At 49.2% G+C, this 18325-nt stretch overlaps 1 protein-coding gene across 14 annotated transcripts in view; it reads right to left on the bottom strand.

Annotated features, from left to right (window-relative positions):
• CEP164 (centrosomal protein 164) overlaps window positions 1–18325 on the bottom strand; it is a 61335-nt gene that overhangs the window by 30188 nt on the left and 12822 nt on the right. For 9 of the 14 annotated variants that reach the window (XM_032356971.1, XM_032356972.1, XM_032356973.1 and 6 more), the window contains exons 4-8: window positions 13100–13304; window positions 9228–10877; window positions 6078–6233; window positions 5530–5664; window positions 4804–4881 (exon numbers count right to left, since the gene is read on the bottom strand). In XM_032356971.1, coding sequence (XP_032212862.1) covers window positions 4804–4881; window positions 5530–5664; window positions 6078–6233; window positions 9228–10877; window positions 13100–13304 — 2224 coding nt within the window. Of the gene's footprint in view, window positions 1–4803; window positions 4882–5529; window positions 5665–6077; window positions 6234–9227; window positions 10878–11618; window positions 11720–11833; window positions 11859–12330; window positions 12394–13099; window positions 13305–18325 lie in introns of those variants that run through there. The other 5 variants (XM_032356981.1, XM_032356983.1, XM_032356980.1 and 2 more) reach the window with 4 other exon arrangements.

Below are 18325 nucleotides of genomic sequence, written 5' to 3'. Positions count from 1 at the left end.
CACACACCCCACAGCACAGCACAGAATCACCACCTACATTCTCAGGCACCCTCCCCAGGGGTGTGGGGGGGCCCCCAGTGCCCAAGAGCCACCTGCCAGGGCCCAGCTCCAGGCACAGATTCCCCCTTGCTCCTGAGATGCCATGCACATTCTTAACACACACACACACACACACGATCTACCCAGACAAACTCCCACTGGCCCTCACAGTACCACATCTTCCAGGAAGGCCTCCTTGATCCCCGGGACAGCGGTCCTGAGATGAGCCTTCAAGGCCAGTCACCACAGCTACTCTAACATCCCTGCTGACTTCCTCTCTGCATCCCTCACCAGATCAGCTCCTGGTCACCCTCAGTGCCTAGTTTCTGGCACATAATAAGTGCTCAGCAAATATCTGTTGGCTGAGCTTTTTAAAATGAATGTCTCATGCAGATAAAGGAGCTCCCACTCTGTGAAATGGGGATGAACTGTTCATTGCACAAGGTTACAAAGGGGTCAGCCTCTACCCATCACAGTGCTCATGAAATGGAAAATGCTGAGCAAATGTTAACTGTGAATATTCAAGATGAGGGAAAAGCATGTAACCTTTCAAAAACCAGAGGACATCAGGCACAGGAAGAGACTCCCACTCTTAGGCATAAGAGAACGCGGTCAGGCGACAAGAACGGTAAGCCAATCTGTGCCATTCTGAAGCTTAAAGTCTTCAAAAGAAGATTTTCCCATGATGGACTTTATTCTGTTCTGTCTACATAAACGTTAAAATATTAAAACGCGGCTACTACGTAAAGGAGTTTGTGTTCTCTGAGCCCGTGTCAACTAAGTGCAACAAGTCAGCAGCTGGAGGTAGGTCCGGTGGGTCTGGATGGCAGAGGGAGACCAGAGGTCATTGAAGACGAGCCGCGATGCCAACACACAACTGAGGGTACCGGGGGAAATACATCCGACTCCAGACCCCTCTCCCCTGATGCAGCTCGGCGCAAGCCAGGCCTGCCCAGGATGCATACTCCAGGCCCTGGTGTGCCAGCTCCGGCTTTAGTGATGGGGGTAACAGGGGGGGAGGGGGACGCAGGGCAGGGCTGCCCCCTCGGCACCCTTAGCTCCCCAGCTCATCCGTGCTCAGACTCCTTCTATCTCCTCCTGTCACAGCCGCAGGCCCCCAAGCATCTCAAGGCAAGTATCAGCTGCCTTTTTAAAAACAACCTTGTCATCTGCATGAGGAAGGCGGGGCCTGTGAGTCCCCGTAGGAGCACTGCATGAATATTTAACATACCCCCAAAAGCTATAAGAGCTCCAACACTGCAGTGCCCTCCTTCCCAGAGCACAAAGGCAGGCTTGGTGGGGGAAGAGAGTGGAGGACGGGAGAGCAGAACCCCCAAGCTAACCATCAGTCAGGTTATTTGCCAAGTCTCCTTCCCACCCAGGTGGTCTCAATTCTTTGCGCTGCCCCACCCCACCCCATGTTGTTAGCGCTTCCCAATCACACTGACATCATCCGTGATTTCTAAGCCCAGCTCCCTCCTTCTCCTTTGATCCCAGGATGGGTTCTCGATGGGACAGACAGGACAGGCCACCAGGCCACACGCTGCCTGCTCACCCACCCGCTCCCTCCCCTCCTCACTCACACCCACTCTCAGTGTCTGGTCCATGAACCTATCCCCTTTGGTTCTGTAATCATCAAGAAATGGGTTTACACTGAAGGCAGGAGAGAGGAGGGGAGCGGGAAGGGAGGAGGGAAAGAGAGAGAGAGAGGCATTCCTGCCATCCTACTGCCCTCTCATGGAATCAAGAGCAAAGTGACTGTGGATAGCGCGTGGACAGCGCAGAACCCACTACGGCAGGAGCCCTCATCTAGAACTGCCCAGGATGCCCAGGAGCAGGAAGAAACGGGCCACTCAGAGGACCCAAGCTCTATAAACATGGACAAAAGCCATCTGCAAAGGGTGCGGTCCAAGCAGAGGCAGCTTTGTCTATCCTGAAAGCCCCATTCACTCCTATACCAGGAAAAGCCCTCCGGGTTCCTACCTGGGGTTCAAACACAGGAACCCAACACTCCCCGTGGCAAAAAGAATGAGATCCGCTGGGATCCTAGAGACAGGGGTCAGAGGTGTGTTTAACACCTCCGACTTCAGACGTTTCCCCCATCACACTGGGTTGTCTATTTATACTAAAAAGGTCATAAAAAAAAAATATGTTTAAAAGCTCCCACTCCCCCAAAGTAACACAGAGTCATCAGAAGGGAAGCTTTTGGAAATCCAGGACATGTCAAAGAAGATCCCTTTTTTGCTGACATTTATAATCCATTATGAAGTAAAAATTAACAAGTTCAAAGTCAAAGTGCATCCTGTTTGATCCACAGTGGGACCTTCAACTGGTCAGCTGACAGCAGGGACCAAGCATCCATTCAACCCAGGGCCTGGAACAGCAGAGGGAAAGAAACAGCACAACACAACCTGCAGGGATTCCCTCCTTGTCCCAGAGGGGCTCACTCTCCTTCATTCTCCCAGCAAAACATACCCACCTCCTTCCTATGCTCCAGACACAGGCCAGTGTCGGCCATATACACATAAATCTCTACTCCCAATCTGCTCAGTCTCCTGGGGAGACTTTCTCCTCTCTCCGAGAGCCACTTAAGCCCTCTTGATTCCCCATTCCCGCTCATGGTCATCCTTCTCAGCTACAAACCTGAGCTGCTGATTACACTGGCAGGATAAGGTCTTAATGGTCGATGGGAAGAAACAAAGTTGTCGTTTCAGGGAACCAAACACACAGAAGGCTTTCCATATAATGCAAAGAGACCAGGCCCCACACACAAGGAAGTTTCAAAGTGGACACAAACCAGGTTGATGATAAAGATGGGACACTGGGGAACACAGCGTCACATTTCACGCAGTGTTAAAGTCACAAGCAAAAGGTATCTGATTGGGCACCGCCCAAAACGTGGACAATTTCTGGGGTCAAGATGGGGACATGCTTCCGGGAAGAAGCAGAACAATAACATGGAGACTGCCCAGGGGCTAGAGCTAGACCATCCAAGAAGGCCCAGCTACAACCCCAGTCCTGTGCGCCAGCACCCGTGACCCCCGCCTGCTGAGATGGGAACCCTGGCTGTTGACGTGAGCTGAAAACCAAGAAGTCAGAAAGAGTAAGAGCACGGTAAGAGATAATAAGAACACAGTTAAGAGATAATAAGGAAACAAACTTAAAACCACATTATAGGCACTACTGTTTTCCTGGCCAGCTTTGGGATCATTCTAATTAAAGGCGAGTGCCTAGTTTCATTTGAAAGTACTGCAAGTGTGTATAAGAATTTTATATATTAGACTTACGAAAAATTTAATTCAGCTTGCAATCAATATTTAAAAGTATGGGGAAATCTGAGTTCCTGACATCATGATTTACTACTGGGTGTATGAACACCACAGGAATACGGAGAGAAATCCTAACTGCTAAGAACTAGTAAATCGGACATTAGAGAAAGGGCATACGATAGGGAATGTTCCTTTTCAAGCAGAAAACCACACTGGGGGGTTGTAGATTATTACAACACCATGATGAGTCGGGTTTGGTTTGTTTTCAAGAACATTCCGGTAGCAATGGGTGGACAGACCGGGGGATGGAGATTAGAAGTGACAGGAGTACCGTGGGAAGACTCTGGAAGCTATTCCCCACCGCAGTCCACACTTCCAGGCCCCTCGCCTTTGCTCAAGCTGTTTGCATGCCTAAAATAACCCTTACACCCCCACGTCTGGAATTTACCTACTCTTTAAGAGCAAGGTCAAATGTCATCTCTTCCAAGCTTTTCCTAATCTCCAGGCAAGTCATATCCTCCCCACTCAGAGCTCCTCTAGGCCGGGCACCTGTGCCAGCCGGAGCTCTTCACCCAAGCCGCCCTGCTTTATGGCTGCCTCGACAGGCATTTACTCCACAGCGAGCACTCACTAAACGCCAAAGACCTGCTGTCCTTTCTCTCTCTCCAGCTGCAAACTCCATGAGGCCAGCCCAACCCATTTTCCAACCTCTGTATCTCCACGGGGCCTAGCGCAGCGGCCAACGTTCGACAACTGCTGAGACTCTGGCTGTCACAGCTCTGTTCAAAGCCACCCCTGGCCCCGGTGCCTGCGTACCCCAAAACAAACTCCTTTGCTGGCACTCAGGGCCTCCATGACGCAGCCCAAGATACCTCCACAAACCATCTCCCACTCGTCTCCCACAGGCGCTCTGTCTGTGCTCCAGCCAAAGGGGACAGCCTCACCCTCCCCAATCTCACCCTGCACCCTCTGCCCATCTGTGCAAGGCCCTGCATGTGGGCTTCTCTCTCCCCACTCACCCCTGCCCTCCCAGTCCTGCCCACCGTCCTTCCTGGTTCACCTTACATGGCAATTTCTCAACAGAGCCCTGCCTGGTGGATCCATGCAGCTTGGAGACCCCAGATTCTCCTTCCCATGATGCCCCATCTCACTGCCTTCTACCCTGTCTTCTGGGAATAGAAGCCCCTCTTTCTGTGAGGCCGCAAACCCTCAGGGGGGAAGTAATCCCACCTAACTTAGGCTTGCATAACTGAGAGCCCCCAGCAAAGTGGCCCTACCTGACAACATTCAACCACTGGTGGTTACCCGGCAAACGAGCGGAAGGATGGAGTCCTATTCTTCTTTGTGCTTCCCCAAACCCCAGAAAGCCCATCCAGACAGCACTGGGACAAAACATTTCTCTTTCCAAATCCGCAACCTCCAAGTAGAAAAGCTTAGGAAGGAAGGAGGGACAGACCAGGCTGAATCATTTGCCTGCCAGGCCTCAGACTCTTACCTCATACTCAAAGTCACCCCCCAGCGCCCCAACGTCCAGGTGCAGGTTCTTCAAAAGCTCACTTGAACTGCGAACACTCTGAAAACAAACACGATTACAGGTGGTAAGTCAAGGAAACGGGTCAGCTGGGGGTGAGGGGGCCAAGAAGCACCTTGTTGGTTACGCTATCTGGGTCGGGCCCACAAAGTATATAGATTGGGCAAGAAATGAAGCTGTGGGCTGGAAAATCATCTTACTTATTTTTAAAGGAGTATAGAGTTGGCCAAAAGGTGGAAACAGTCCAAGTGTCCGTCAACAGATGGATGGCTGGACAAAATGAGGTCTAGTCAGCCACACATGCTACTCACGACGACCCCTGAAAACAGGCTACGTAAAAGAAGGCAGACATAAAATGGCCAACATTGTAGGAGTCCACTTATATGAAATATCCAGAACAGGCAAATTCAAAGATAGAAAACAGAACAGAAGAGACGAAAGGGGAGAAGGGGTTGGGGAAGTTACTATTTACTTAACGGGCACAGAGTTTCTGTTTGGGATTGCGATCAAGTTTTGGAGACAGTGGTAATGACCGTCTAACACTGTAAAGGTAATTAATGCCACTGAACTGCATGCTTCCAAGTGGTTATAATAGTAACTTGCGCGTAGTACGTAGCTGCCCACAATAAAATAAACTCCTTGTTCGATAGCACGCAGGGTTTCCAAGGCAGGAGGAGGGTTCATCGTTACCTGGTTGTCGCTCTCCACCTCATCCTCTGCGTTGGTCTCCTCCCCTAAAGCCAAGAGGCTGAGAGCATTCTTGTCCTCATGGATGGAGCCCAAGAGACCCTTCGTATAAGCAGAAGTCTTGAGACCCTGTGAAGGCTCCAAAGTAGAGAAGGAAAGTCAAGGGGCACGTTAAGGACCTGCAGAATGTTCTCCCCACTCTCTTTGGAGGTCTCATACCACAAGTCTGCCATGCCCAGGAAATGACCCCAGGTCACACGGATCCCTTCCTGACTCCCAATGCCCCTGCTGTAAGGACTGGGAATTCAGCGCTGCAGCCCCCTCCCACCACCCCCACCACCCCCTTCCCTGCCACGGGTCTACCCGCTGGAGCTCAGACTACACATCTAGCATCACACAAGCGTGATTTACTTTCCCAGCTTCCCAGTTTGCCCATGAACTCTGAAGACTCGGCCTACGCCTTCTTTCTTATCTAGGGGCCACCATTCCTAGCGAGGCACACAGAGACCCCAGGGCCACTAGACAGATTGAACGTGAGAGAAACCATTTACCAGTGTGAGTTCTCCGAGCTGACCAGACTCCGCCGAGCTCCCCAAGCTCACGTTTTGTGATCCACGAAGAGCGGAGGTGGGGGCATCCACAAGACCTCTCAAGGGAGCCAGGCCCCCGGGAGGGACGTGGACTGGGGCTAATGAGGAGCCCAGGGCCTGGGCAACACAAAACATCTTGTTACAAACCCAAGAAACCACATGGCTCTCAGAGTGCCAGAGACAGATATAAAAATAAAACATCTAAATCCTCCCCGCTCAAATTTAAACCACCTCCGCTCGGAGGCTGCTAATGAAACACAACATCCAGAAATTGCCATTGTGCCAACTGTGTGAGAAATCACAGGCTGGCTTGCTGATTCTCCTAACTCCGCTGCCGGCACACAGCGCACGGTTCCCTCACATCTGGCAGATGCCGCAGCGGGTTCTGCTCCCCTTTCAGAAGCCACATAGGAAGTGGGGGGGCGGGGGGAGGGCAGAGACAAAAGCCTCATCTACCAGAATGAGAAGTCTCAATAGATGGAAGTTTAAAACTGATGAACCAAGAAAAAGCAGTCTAAGCATATTATTTACAAATGTGGAAGTACACAGCAGCAGAAAGCGGTTGCCTCTGGGGAGGGGTACGCACACCACAGAACTGTATTTCGTTACACGCTTTCTGATACTATTCGACTTTGTTCGATATGGGCAGGTATTCCTTTCATTAAAATACATATCAACTATGAAACGAACACATGGGGCCTGGGTGGCTCAGTAGGTTAAGCGTCTGCCTTCGGCTCAGGTCATGATCCTGGGGTCCTGGGATCGAACCCCACACTGGGGTTCCAGCTCAGTGGGGAATCTGTTTCTCCCTCTCCATCAGCCCCTCTCCCCTGCTCATGCTCTCTCTCTCCCTCTTTGCTCTCTCAAATAAATAAGTAAAATTTTTTTAAAAAAATACATGAATGAAAAAAGAAGAACTCTCTTTCCCCTCTTCCACAGACAAGGAAGGTGGCTGAATGAAGCCTTGCTCAAAGGACTGACCAGTTTCCCTGTTCTCACGTTGGCCAGAAGGACGCTTCTGGCTAGGGAGGATGGGAAAAGAAACCAGGCTGGGAGTCAGAATTTGCAAGACCTCAGCTCATTCACAGACTCCCGGATTCTCAGTTTACTCATCGACAAGACAGAGATGATAGGTGTCTTGCGACTTAAGAAGGTTTTTTGGGAAGCTGAAGAGAGACCATGAAGGTGGGAAGCACATGGGAGTGGTCCAGGGCTACGCCACCGTGGAATGGCCGTGAGAAGGACACACATTCCCATAGATCAGGCAGAGCAGCAGGGGCAAGGAGAGCATTGTGGGGATAATTCACAAAAAGCTCTTTAAAATTCATTGCTCAAACTTAAAGTGTATAAAACAACACAAAACCACTCCTGTCTATCCCAAGGGGACTGAAGAAAGGGGAACCCGGAGAAGGTCAGGCTGAAGACATACAGGCAGCCCGCCAGCCCGGGCTGAAGGGCCCAGACTATCGGGCGGGTTCTGACCAGGGCCCCTTCCTGTGTGGGAAGAGCAGCAGACGCTCATCTGAAAGTGAAATGAGAACCACTCCCAAGACTTTAAACGCCCGAGTCACTGCCCAACCATCTGGCCTGCTGCAGAGTACTTCCAGCAGGAAGAAAGGAGCAGGTATGATCAGACGCCCACAAAACCCAGGGGCTGGGCTCAGCCCTCACGTGCCATCTTTCCTGCTCTCATGACAACCCGAGGCCTGAGTCCCTACAAAGGGAGATGGTGGAGATGAAGACCCCCTGCTCGCAGTCACGGGCCAGCCGGGGGGGGCACAGGCACGGGACTGGACCCAGGGCTATCTCCCAGCCAGTACTTCACGCCACGTCTTGGTTGTGGCCAAAAAGGAGCCCAGGAAAGCTTCTCTAAGGTAAACTGGGAGCATACTGGTCTGCTCCTCCCTGACTTCAGCCCTCCCAACCAGCCCCAGCCGATAAACAACCAGAATTTCTCCCACACTACATTTACGGAAACGTATAGACTCCTCTGGCGGCTAATTTGCAGACGTGCCGGGGGACTGAGGGAGAGAGACAGGTATGCTGAGGGCTCTGTTCTCCCAGGCCTTTACCAAATCAGCAGTTGGCAGGGAAATGACACACCCTTGGCTCCTAGCTGATCATCTTCTAGAGCTGGCCATTAACTCTGACTATGGGCTGTGCATGGCCTTACAACTTCAGAAGAGATAAACCTGCTGCCATCGGACTAATTAAAACTTTCAGGATCATCTGCAGCTTATCCGAGATTTATCATGCTACAGTAGTTATTAAAGCCAACAGGGAACCAGGACACTCGAGCAATTAGAAACACGGCCGCAGCCAGGCGACAACAAAAGAACAGCCTGGGAAATTCCGCCTGACCCCCCCAGTCTCTGATCTGACCTGACTTCTTCTGAATGAAGAATACAGTGAGACTCTTTAAAGGGACAAAGGGTCAGAATGACAGAGAAGGCAGAATCCTATGTCAAATCCCCACAGGGGGTAAGTAAAGGTACAAACAAGGTCTGCAACACCTGACGCCAGTTAGTCCCGGGTTCCTGGGACCCCTGGGATGCAGGAGCAGAAGCAGCTCACCGGACAGCAGAGAGATTCTGGGCTTCAGCTCCCCCCACCCCACGACTGTATTAACTTTCCAGTTCCAGGGAACTCCAAGAAGGGACTAAATTCAGAGCTTGGGAGGAGGGTGTCACTTGGGGAAGCCTCTGTCCACAATCGGCTGATGGGAAAGGCCTCCCAAGTCCTGGGAAGGCACCTAGATCCCGCCTGCATGCCAGGATCGGCACCACCTCGCTCACCTTCAGAACTGACCATCTGCCAAGCCCGTGACCCACCCGGGACCTAAGCTCCAAGGAAGGGAAGGCTAGCTGCCCTCTGCCGCTGTTTCGGAGGTCACAGGTATAAGAAACAGAAGACCCGTCAGCCCACAAGAGGGCTGGGCCGGAGAGCTAAGAGATCAGCAGTTACCAGGGGAGAGCACACAACAGGAAAGCAGGCCTGACAGCTGAGTGAGAACGAGTGAGAACATCAGCTGAACCTGGCCCCTCCCGCCCAGGTTCACGGAGGCCCATAGGCCCCACTCACTAAGAGGCCTACCTGGCTGAGAAGCCTCACCTTGCCCCGCTCTGCAGCGAGCGCTCTGCTGCACCTCAGCTCGTCCGGCCCCTGGCTGAGGGGGCTGCTGCTGGGCTGGACACAGGCTTGCTGAGGGACCGCCTGCCCAGCAGGGGCAAGAGCCGCCTCCTGAGGGTGCTCCAGCATCTCCGGCCCCCAAGCCAGGAGCCTCGGGTCCCTCTCCACAGCTCTGCTGGCCTCGTGCTCACCCTCACTAGACATTCTGGGAGACTCGGCCGCCAGGCCACAGACCATGCTGGCAAGAGCCTTACATGGCGTCTCCGGCGTGCTCTCGGGCAGCTCCAGGCCCTCCAGCCGCCTGGAGATTTTGACCATCTGCAGGATGTGCCGGTAGAATCTCTGGTCCTCAGAGTAGTCTTCGCTCTCTGACTGCTCATCAGCAGAGCTCTGCAAGTGGGCCAACTGCAGTCCCAGGAAGGGGCTGCAGCGCTGCCCTCCGGCCCTGGGAGCCGGCTGGCCCCCGCCCTGCTCAGAGCCCTGCAAGCTCTGCAGGTCCCAAGGGAAGTTGCTCACCTCACCCAGGATCTGCGAGCCCAGGTGAGAAGCCAGGCTGCTGCTCTCCACGTCAGGCTCAGACTCACTAGGCTTCCTGTCTTCTTCGGGGGGCTCTAGGGACCCCGGGGGTTGTCTCTCCTCACGGTCAGGGGAGCGTCCAGGGGCACTCCCGGCAGGGGCATTCTGGGCCAGCTCTAAAGCCAGCGGGGCGGGCGGCAGCAGGAAGACCTCCTGCGGCGGATCTTTGGCTGATGCCCCTAGAGCCTCAGGGGTATCGGGTCCTGTCTCCTCGCAGCTCCCCGAGATGTCCTGGTTGACAAGCTTGGAGACCTGCCCCATCCACAGTTCTGGGGGCTCTTTCCTCCTCCTCCCCCTGCCCACACTACCACCTTCCCCAGAAATGCCCTGCCAGCTCAGGCCATCGGCCGAGGCGCTATCTAGCAAGAGCGCTTGGCTCTTCCTGGTAGGCAGCATGTGGTCAGAGGAGCACAGGGACTGGGAGCGGTCCTCCTCCAGCGACGGTGAGGGAATGGGACTCTGGCTCTTGTCTCCCCCGGGGCCAGTGGAGCCCCATTTGGCCATGAGGTGGCCATGCTGCTCCCCTCTCAGCTGTAGGCCGGTGATGGTTTCAGAAAGCCCTGAGTACACAGAGGCCTGGCTCCTGCCTTCCAGCACATCCTGCCCATTCTGGAGGGGCCTGGTATTCTCAGCGCCCAGGGCGCTGGGCTTCTGCTGTCTGGTCCTCAGTTCCAGCTCTTCTATTTCAGGGTCGGAAAAGCCCAGGTAGATTTTGTCTGTCAGCTTCTGGGGTTTCCCCAGGCCCTGCTGGTCACCTAATTCTGTCCTGCACTGGGCTGGGGCCCTGCCTAAGATTTCCTCCACATCGGCAAAGATCTGGTGGGTGCGAGAAGCTTGGCCTTTGGAGAGTGGCTGTAGCTTGCCAGGCAGGGTGCCCAGGAGAGGCCAGGGCGTGTCACCCAGCGCGCTGGGGCTCTTCCCTTTCTTAAAGCAGCCCTCACTTCTAGCCTGCATCTCCTGGTCTGGGTCCAGATCAGCAAGCCCAGGTGCCGAGAGAGGGGATGGGCCGCAGAGAAGGGAGGAAGAAGGCAGAAGTCCCTGCTCAGGCTGTGTTTCCTAGATGGGTATATAAACATGCAGAGAGAACGAAGACAAAGCACTTCTGTTTTATACTTGCTACCTCAGTCCTGGGCAAGCCCTTAGCAGAAACCCACCCGCCATTTAAAGGAAAACACAAACTAAGAGGGAAAAAAAAGAAAACATAAGAAAAAGCTAAAAACTCCTTTCAGCTCCATTGTTTTCTGGGCCCTAGTTTCCTCATCTATAGAGGAAGCTGGACTAGATCAAGGGCTTACCCCCCTGCTTCACAGAACCTGCTGGTAGATCACTCTAGTGTACATGTAATGGGGAGGGGGCATCACCAAGACCTACACCCCAAGGTTCACTTTTTCTTGATATGCTGGACCTCCATGGAGGAATTGACTGGAAGACAGCGTTTCACTATTCACAAAGGTCTGAGTCACCAACCAGATTATCCCTAAGATGTCATCAGGCTCTCAGTTCTGGGACTGGTGAATTTCATGAAATCCACCCGCCTTACCAAAGACCACCAGAAATTGTCTAAGAAGGGAGAGAAGGGAAACGTGGCCAGCGAGCTGAGCCCTGAGAATTCCATCTAGGTCTTCCAGCAGAGATGCAAACTGGTACTGCTCAAGAGAGGTCCACACCAGAGACTCTTCGGTCTCAAAGAGACCCTAAAAGACAGACCTCATCCTGCAAACATTCACACTAAGCTCCAGCCGGCCTATGCACACACACCGCCAGAGAGCCCAAGCCACCTGAGCCCAGGTCACCCACATGGCTCAGGCCTGCCCTCTGCACAAACCCAGGTCTGAGGCACTGTCCTGAGCCCTGAGATCCAGACTGGCAGCCCAGGGCTATCCAATCGTCCTCAGCTCCTGAAACCACAAAGGAATCCTTTTTAACAGGGAGCTCCAAGCACTTACTCACATACCCAGAACTCTGGCACCCAACCCTCTGCCCCAGAACGCTCGCCTCATTCCCTCTCTCACCTTTAGCCATGCCAGAGCCTGCCCAGACACTGAAGTAGTCCTGGGCTAATGAAAAGCCCATTATCCATCTTGGGCCTTTCAAACATGTAACATCAGAAAATTCAACTGATGTGGACGTTACCCAGCCTCTTTTCTCCATCTGGAGGGATGGGCTTGCTATCTTATTTCTTGGGATCATGAGTAGCAGTACGTGGGGAAAAGGATGTTTAGAGGTTGGAAATGTTGAAAGAGACAAATTCACCAGCCACCATCCAGTGGCAGAACTGATGCCTTGGGGAAGGAAGGAAGTTAGTTAGCTGGAGGAAACCTTCACTGAGAAGCAAGCACTAAGCACTGTGGGAAACAGACTACAAACAGAAAGCTGGACAAATGAGAGGGTTGAAAAGATAGTGTCAGTGTTCCCCCGCCTCCACTCCGGCTGGCCTGGGTTCCTATGGGGCCTCCCTCTCCTCACTGTGCCCCACCTGCGCCACACCTGCCCCACACCTGCCCCACACCTGGGTGAAGGACTTCCTGGACCACCAGAGCACTCTGGGCCTTACATCGGGATGGCTCCAAGTCTTAGCTTCTTTACCTATAAATTCAGGGCCATAACTCTGTCTCTAGAGTTCAGACACACTGGAGGAACAAATGAAACAAAATAAGGGCAAAGAGCGCTTTAAACTCCGAGTTAAAAAAAACAAAGCTACCCGAGACCAAGATGATCACGCTGCCATCAAATGTCAATTATGCATCGCTAACAGCCAACGCCGGCAACAAAGACAATCCACAGGAACAGATAAAGCCCAGAGCTTTCCTCGCTGGATTTGGAAGGCACTGGCGTCCTGACAATTGAATTAGGGCTACATCTGACATCTAGGAATTTGCACCACCCTGGGAAGACCTGGCTCTGACGGGTCAGGGAGGACACTCCACCTGTCTGGGTTCTCCATCAACTGTCCCCCGTCCCTGACTCTGAACAGGGACAAACGACACCACTTCCCTGACCACCGCAGAGCTCGGCAGAGTGCTCTTGCTCCCTAATCCCGCCACACAGCATGTGCTTCCCAAGGGGGATAAAAGGAATTGTTCAGAGGCAGTAAGAACTTCCAAAAGCTAAAAGGAAAATTTTCCAAGAGACAGGCAGATCAGAGATGATATACTATGAAGAAATTGCTGTATTATTGGTGCTGTTCTTAACTTCCCAGCTGGAAAGGCCTAGAGGCTCCCAACATTCCCTTAGGTCTCAGCCCTGGCCTCTCTGGGAACTGGCAGCCACGGACTCACCAGCAGACTTTTGGGGTTCTCTTTGTCCTTCTTATCTTTCTTTTCCTTTTTCTTTTTCTTGTCTTTCTTCTTAATGGCTCCAGGAGCTGACAGCTTCCCCCGCTCTTGGATTACCAAGTTCCGATAGTGCTCGTCACACGGATGGTCCCACGTGGACTGCCCATTGGCAAAGTTGAAATAGTAAATATCACCTGTGATGTCCTGGCTGTGGACAACAGAGATCAGGAATTAGTCTCTGCTCAGGCCCAAAGCTACTTAGGGGAAAAAAGAAAGAGAAGAAAAGTGGCCGGGAGATGGAGAAGAAGGAAGAATGGCGTGAGAGGAGCAGACGGAGAAAGAGGAGGACAAGAGGACACAGGGAGGATTAACACAGAACAGAAGGGTACCGTGTGGCTAAGACAGGACTTAACTTAGCTAGGAACAAAGGACTGGGATGCCTAAGGACTTCTCTAGAAGAAGATATATAATCATCGGGGTTCCTGGGAATTCATGCTGGATTGGAGTAGGTATAAACTTGGTTTTAGATGGTAAGTACAGACGCCATGGGATCCTGGAGATAAATTCAAGGGTCAACCTTGTTTACTATTTTTATAAACGGCATAAGGAAGAAAGAGCCATTCCGAAAGCTCTGGTTTTGCAGAAGACTCTGAACTCACAAGAGGTGACAATCCAAGTCAGTGGGGATCAATGATAGAAGAAGATAACGTAGGGACACCTGGGTGGCACAGTCGGTTGAACGTCCGACTCTTGAGATGGGCTCAAGACTATATCACAGGGTCATGGAGCCTGCTTAAGATTCTCTCTCTCCCTCTGCCCGCCCCCCAGGTTCTCTCTTTTTCTCTCTCTCTTCCTCTAAAAAAAAATAAAAAGAAGAAAAACAACATAAAAGGTGCATTTCAAGAATCTGTGTTTTGACATAGACAAGCCCAAAATAAGCCATTCATTACATTCACTGTTGTCAACAATCCATTGGGACAGCTATTAGAAAAACAAAGAACAAACCACACATTCACAATAGCAATATAAAAAGACACAATACCCAGGACTAAATTCAAAGTGTGCAAAATCTTTATAAAGCTTTACCAAAAAATCAGGAAAAAGGAAAAAAAGAAAAAGCACTTGGAGAGACAGTCCCTGCTACTGAATAGAAAGACTCGAGTCTGGGGGCGCCTGGCTGGCTCAGTTGGCAGAGCACATGATTCTTGATCTTGGGGTTGTGAGTTCAAGCCCCACACTGGGTGTAGCGACTACATTAAAAAAAAAAAAAAAAAAAAGACTCACGCCTATAAACATGCTGATAATCCTCAAATTAATGTATAAATTCAATACAATCCCAGTAGAATCCCAAACAGGCTCCTTATAAAACTTGACAAGCTCAATCGCGATTCTTTTTTATTTTTTATTTTTTATTTTTTATGAACATATAATATATTTTTATCCCCAGGGGTACAGGTCTATGAATCGCCAGGTTTACACACTTCACAGCACTCCCTCAATCGTGATTCTAATAAAAGAGAAAACATGCAGAAATAAGCAGGGAAAATATCAGGAATGAAAGATAAAAAGCTAACAAACGACAGAGAAGCACACGAGAAGGTGCACGACACCCGTGACCATCAGGGAACGTGAGCTGCCACTTCAGGCCCAGCAGCACAGCTGCTGCCAAACAAGCAGGGACGAACAGGTGTGGGCGAGGATGTGGGGACACCGGACCCTTGCACACTGTTGGTGGGGATGGAAAGGGGTGCAGCCACCATGAGAAACAGTGTGGTGGTTCCCTAAAAATTAAAACCAGAACTCCCATATGACCCAGTAATTCCGCCCAAAAACACTGAAAGTGGGGATTCAAGCAGACTTTTGTACACCATGTTCACAGCAGCATTATTCACAATAGCAGAAGGGTGCAAGCAGCCCAAATGCCCACTAACAGACAAACGAATGAACAAAATGTAGCACAGACATACCCTAGAATTTTATTCCACCTTGAAGAGGAAGGAGATACCGACACAGGCTACCACACGGATGAAGCCCACAGATGTGATGCTAAGTAAAATAAGCCAGACACAAAAGGACCAATACTGTGGGTCCACAGATGCAGTCTAAAACAGGTTAATAAGCAGAGACGGAAAGTAGATCAGAGGTTGCCCAGAGCTGGCAGGTGGGGAGAGTGGGCACAGACTTTCAGTTTAGAAGCTGAAAAAGCTCTGGAACTGGGTGGTGGTAATGCTTACACAACACTGTGAATGTGCTTCGTGCCACTCAACTGTCTACCTAAAAATGGTTAAAACAGGCCATTTTATGTTATGTATGTTTTACCAGAAAAAAAAAATTACAAAAAATGTATAATCTCAGTGTGATAAAAGAAAGAGTAAAGACATTAAAAAACAGGAGAATGGAAGAAAATAACAGAAACAGTAGTAGAAGATTCATACACAGAAAAATCAGTTTCACCTTCTCCAAAATAAAAAGATAAGCGACCCAGCAGACAAAACTGGCAAAGGGTATAAAGAAGCAAACGGCCAACAGAGGGCCAGTTCCACTCAATGAACAATTTGAGAAATGCAAATTCAAACGATCAGGTATAATTTCCTGCCCTTGGAGTGACAATTTTTTTTTACTGATCATTTCTGGGGGGTTGACAATGTTATAATTGATAATATTTTTAAATGAACCACATGTGCTATTATTGGAGGGATTGTTAAACTGTAATGGAAAGTAATTTGGCATTAACTAATGATATTTAAATTCAGCATATCTTTAAACACGTTGATTCAAAATCTAGAAATCTAAAATCAAATCACATCTAAAATCAAATTCTAGAAATTTCTTCTCAAGACACACATACAAAATCTCAGGCAATGTGCTTGAAACCAAACTGAAGGAAACATCTGACCTCTCCTCACCTGGGGCCAAATTCTCAGAGGCCAGAAAAAGAAAGAACACATGAAGCCTGATTAGTATGAGAAGTAACAGGTCAATAGTCTGGTGTCTGACCTAGACAGAGACCTTTCAAACCTGGGTTTTAATGCCAACTGATAGACACAAAAGATGACCTTAGGCTTTCAGGAATCTGGAAACCAGGAATGAGACCCTTGCATATGGTTGGGCCCTTAAGGCTTCTTGCTCCCTGAGTAGAAAAACATAGTGGAGCAAGGACCCAATCCAGGCCTAGGCAGGCAAAATCAAATTTCATTAAAAATTAAAACCCCAAGACACATGTAGACATAGAGTCCAAATTGTGGTAAGGAAATCCCAAATCAGAAAATTAATGTAAAAATTTAGTCCTAAACCCACTGAAAAATCCTCGGCATAAGCTATCGTAAAGCCACTCAACAACCTAGGAATAAAAGACAGAAAATACTCTATAGAAGATGGAGTCCAGGGGTGCCTGGGTGGCTCAGTGGGTTAAAGCCTCTGCCTTCGGCTCGGGTCATGATCCCAGGGTCCTGGGATCGAGCCCTGCGTCAGGCTCTCTGCTCGGTGGAGAGCCTGCTTCCCCCTCTCTCTCTGCCTGCCTCTCTGCCTACTTGTGATCTCTGTCTGTTAAATAAATAAACTCCTAAAAAAAAAAAAAGAAGATGGAGTCCAAAAGTCCCAATACTTAATTAACAAACCCCATGGGGGAGATAGTTCATGGTGAAGGGGAATCAGAGCCAGCGAAGACAAGCATTAGCACACAAGGACACTTGGCATGGTAGAATCATCAAAAGAAAACTAAAATTAACTACAACTAAAATTACTGTAGAGATAAAAAGAGTAGAAGCCATAATGAAAGAACAGAACTCAAAAAAAAAAAAAAGACATATTGAAAAAACATAACAGAACTTGTAAGAATTGGTAAAATCATTAAATTAGGGGAGGAAAGGGGGATGAAGAGAAGGACTCCTCAAAGAAAGAAAGCACCCAAATCCTGAACTTGGGAAATAGAAATAAATACACACCTGATACACTGCAGTGAAAATATAGAACACCAAAGATAAAAATAAAATTATAAAAATAACCAGAAGGGGGAAAGATTTACTACCCACTAAGGAACAACAAATGAGACCAAGAAAATATGTCTTATTAAGGAAAACTGTAAGTCAGAAGATAGTGGTACATAATATTGGCCAAGGCTGTTCAAATTCAAGAGACAATTTTGTACTCAATTAAACTGTTATTCAGAGTGAGACCAGACAAAAGTGCCTAGGGACACAGGAAGACATAAACACATCTAGATGCTTGATAGAAAGAATATTTATAGAACCCTATATTGAAAAATGAGAGACTACATTCTTATTGAAAACACCTAGAACATTTACACAAATAGAACCACTTACTGAACCAGAAAAGAGGTCTTGACTTGTAACAAAAAAATGAATAAATAAAATTGGAAATCAATAATAAAAAAAAAATACCCAAACTCTATCTACCTCATCCCCTTCAAAATGTTATTTTAGAATATAGATACTTAACAACATTTTAGAAAATCAAATCCAATAATATATGATCACGACCAGGTGGACTTTATCCCAGGAATGTAAGGTCAGTTTAATATTTGAAAATCAATCAATATCATTGACCATATTAAGTTTAAAACAGAAAAAAAAAAAAAAACCACGATCCTATCAATAGATACAGAAAAAACATTTGGTAAAAACCTATGTGCTTTTGGACTTAGACTCCAAGCAAGCCAGGAATATAGGGAACTTCTTCACCTTGACAAAGGGCATTTACAAAAACTACAGCTAACACCATACTCAATCCCTTAAGATCAGGAACAAAGCAAAAATATCCATTGTCACCACTTCTATTATTGGCAGCTCTAGTCAGTACAGTAAGGAAAGAAATAAAAATAAAAGGCATCCAGATTGGAAAGGAAGAAGTAAAAATGTCTTTCGCACAAAGACGATGATCACATATATAGGAAATCCTATGTAATCTACAAAACTATTAGAAATGACATATGTGGGGCACCTGGGTGGCTCAGTCAATTGAGTATCAGACTCTTGATTTCAGCTCAGGTCATGATCTTGGGGTCATGAGACTGAGCTCTCCACCCCATCCCCTGCTTTGGGCTCCATGCTCAGAGGGCACTCTGCTCTCTCCCTCTCCCTCCCTCCTACTCCCCCAGCTCACTGTGTGCCCAAGAGCACACACACTTCTCTCTCAAATAAATAAATAAACAAATCTATTTAAAAAAAGAACTGACACATGAGTTTACAAGGTTGCCAGCTACAAGATCAA

This window comes from Mustela erminea, chromosome 9 (assembly GCF_009829155.1).
Source record: "Mustela erminea isolate mMusErm1 chromosome 9, mMusErm1.Pri, whole genome shotgun sequence".
Taxonomy (NCBI): Eukaryota; Metazoa; Chordata; class Mammalia; order Carnivora; family Mustelidae; genus Mustela; species Mustela erminea.
This window is presented reverse-complemented; position numbering and strand designations above follow the sequence as displayed.